General features: G+C 44.3%; 1 protein-coding gene across 1 annotated transcript in view; it reads right to left on the reverse strand.

The window, feature by feature from the left end:
• Nucleotides 1-83: 83 nt before the first annotated feature.
• Nucleotides 84-3,517, reverse strand: part of cabp4 (calcium binding protein 4) — a 5,901-nt gene continuing 2,467 nt past the window's right edge. The window contains exons 4-5 of the mRNA XM_080444657.1: nucleotides 2,840-2,987; nucleotides 84-400 (exon numbers count right to left, since the gene is read on the reverse strand). Of these exons, the coding sequence (XP_080300783.1) occupies nucleotides 372-400; nucleotides 2,840-2,987 (177 nt within the window). The 3' untranslated portion in view covers nucleotides 84-371. The remainder of the gene's footprint in view (nucleotides 401-2,839; nucleotides 2,988-3,517) is intronic.

The raw sequence follows: 3,517 nt of genomic DNA on the forward strand, positions 1-3,517 counted from the left end.
GTCTCAATGTATTCATTGTGTAAGAGATGGAATTTTAAGAGTTAAGTAACATGACATGGACATTATGTCATCAGTTTCCTCAGAACAGCATGTTCTGACATTGCTATGCAGCTTGTAACCACTGGGCGGCAGTACTTCCACATTGTTACTATGTAACAAAGGTTTCATAACTCACCCTTTGCCCTCTGCAGTTACTCAATCACTTTTAATACGAAAAAATGAACACATCTGTTTTATTAACTTATCTTACAACCATTTCAGAAAGCACAGTATCACAGAACAACAAGAAGACAACTCGGTTATGAATGAACCACAGCAGTCTACATTAACACTACTGTTTGCTCCTCCATTCTTGTATTTGAGTGATAAGGTCACCGCGCAGACAGCATCATGAAGAATTCTGTAGGGGGAGACAGAGACGAATGCTGAATTCCAATATCCCTAATTTAACGGAGGCATAACCTGCCTGAATTAAATTGCACTCGGAACCAATAAAGATCACAGTGATATATATATACTGTAGCTAGTTTTACAATGCTCTTTTCATTCATACCAAGATAATAAAACTGAACGCAAGAAGGGAGTGGGTTATAAATAAAAGCACAGAAAAGTGTATAATTAAATGACAGATTTTTGAATTTAATCAACTTTGAAAGTTAATGCTATTGACTCCTTTTAATGTTCAAGTCAGTGGCCTTGTGGTTAGTGTCCACCCGGAGATTGTGAGGTCAGGGTTCAATCCCCCAGCCACTGGCCAGGTCGTACCAAAGACTATAAAAGTGGGACCCAATGCCTCCCTGCTTGACACTAAGCATCAATGATTGGACTGGGGGTAAAAGTCCCTGCAACATACAGTACTCGAGTCGAGTCATGTCCAGGGGGTGTACTTGTATATCACACTGCCTCACGCTACAGAAACGGGAGATAGGCTCCTGCCATATGGGCTACTTACTTTCCTTATTATGTACATACGCTTCTGTGATAGTATCGCATGAGTTGCTGCACATCTGTCTATACTTGAATCAAAACAGTCCGATTCTTAAAGCTAACCATTTGCCACTGAGCACCTTAGTATGATGTATCAACCACAATGGATTGACCTATCTAAAAATAAAAGATAGCTATTGATCTGCCTCCTAGTCAATCAGAACATTGCTGTGCTAACTGCTTGTAGCTTGAGGCAGATTAATCAAGGCCATTCAGTCAGTCACTTGTTTCATTTCCCATTCTTTTCTCTGAGATAACTGCTGTGAGAGACGTCTGTGGCTGTAGGAATGAAGCCATTGATTGATCCAGCACTAACACTTAATTCCACACTAACCCACTCTCCTCAAAGCACTGCTGCACGTATATATCCACGTATATATCCAGGTTAAACCAACCAGACTCATATGAGTCATCATTATGCTGACGAGCTTGATGTTGAGCTTTGTGATTGAATATTTTTCACAAAAGTTCTATTTCCTCGCTTATCTGCTGGCTTCAGTGGATGCCTGTTAGCCATGTGGAGCAGTTTGGCATTCCAGCCATGCAGCTAAACTAGATGGATAAGCCAGCTGTGCAGCCCTGGGGGCTAATTGGAGATAATGTGGGGCACATGCTTATTGATCCCTTCTCAGACTGACACGCCCATTTGTGTGTTTCTGATAATTGTAATTGATTGGATCAATGGGACAAGGCGAAGGGGATCAGAATTCGAGACTGGATCACACCAGTCAGCCCTCAATGGTCTGCTGCCTGTAATCACTGACACATGATGCACACACATGGTGGTCGTGCACGTGGGCATGATCGCGCGCGCATGCAAGTGTGTGTATGTGTGTTAGCGTGTTGTCATCTGTCCCACTATACATGTGCTGATGAATTATTAATGTCCTCCCTGTGGTCATATGTGTTAGTTTAATTTCTGTAAAACGACGTCCTTGAACCGTCCAGCGGTGGGTGTCATGCCTCAGGCATCCAGGCATGTGTATATTGATTGCCTTAATGTGCAACTGATTGGATTGGCCCTTTAAACCAACCCACCTTGACTTCCTATCTCCTGCCTCACACCTTTTTGCGTCATATCACCCCTTGTTGTCTCCCGTTCTGTCTTTCAACCCAACTCTTTCTCTAATTACATTTGTTGACCTTTTCTACAGTACTCTTCAACTGCTTCAACTTACTTAACCACTTAACTCTATATACTGTACTTAGTTGGCCGGAGTCCCCCAGGGCTCTATAAACAGTCCCCTCCTTTTTTCCCTGTACACTAAATATCCTGGCCAAAATAGCCAATCTACAAGCTCACAACGCAACATATTGTGAGCTTCTAGATCTGCTATTTTCGCTGAATGTTCACCTCACCCTAGAATAGGGACAATAGGGTTCATGTGGTGAACCCAATTATCTCTCCTCCTGTCCTCTCTCATTCATTCATCCATTAAAAAAACATTCAGGGTATGCCTGGCCCCTTCTGTCTGTTCTCACTCCTTCACTCTGTATTCACACTCTCTTTGACACATGCAGAAGGACCCAGCTTACTGTCATACGTCCCGGCCCCAGCATCTCCACACCTCTACTCTCGCTTTCTCTCCCTCCCTCCGCCTGTCCCCTCACATTCACTCAAATTGTGTCTTAAGATAACTTTGTAAAACACCTTTTGTTTGTCTCCGCTAGGCCGAGAGGCACGGGCCGAGGCTATGTTTTGCACCCTGTCCGTCCGTCCATGAGTGTGTGTGTGGGGGGGAGTGTGCGTGTGTGTTTGTGTGTGAGCTAATCTCCGGCACCGTTGGGCCGTTCCCTCATGTCGTGCTCTTTGCCTCACTCTGCGTCTTTATCATTATCCCAGTCTGCTCACCGTCAAATTCGATGGTGCTGTCCTTATTGAGGTCAATGTCGGCAAGGATCTCCTCCAACTCGCCTTTCTTCAGTTTCTCCCCTAGGAGTACCTTCATAGCTTTGTTCAGCTCATCTAGCGTGATCTTTCCATCACCGTCAGAGTCAAACTGAGAGAGAGAGAGAGAGAGAGAGAGAGAAGGATGGAAAGACATGGTGACGGGGACATAGAGAGGAAAGAAAATGTAGAGGGAAAAACAGATAATTAGAGGTGACAAAATACATCAAAGAATTGACAAAGAGAAGAGTCCAGGGTCATGGAAGGCCCGGGCAAAGTCAATACTAAGCGGGGGGAGGTGGGATGGGTGCGAAGGAACAGACAGACAGACACAGAGAGAGGCAGACAGAGGGGTTTAGGCGATCATGGCATGCCAAAACCATTTAACGAAAGATGCCCGCAATTAACACAAGTGTCTAAGTGGCTAAGTGCATCCCTGATAAAAGCTCCAACTCGACTAGCAGAGGTCAGAGTATACCGTTCGGGATTGCTGTATTAGGATTGAAGTGACAACTGAGAAAGATATCAAAAAGCAGACAGGCTTCACTAACTTGCTCCTTTCAGAGGAAAACAAAATCCAATTAATTGGCAGTGATTATGAGCATGAGCTGACTGGGAATGCTTAGTGATATCTTGACCTCA

Source organism: Gymnoscopelus braueri, assembly GCF_963280865.1.
Source record: "Gymnoscopelus braueri genome assembly, chromosome: 2".
Lineage (NCBI taxonomy): Eukaryota > Metazoa > Chordata > Actinopteri > Myctophiformes > Myctophidae > Gymnoscopelus > Gymnoscopelus braueri.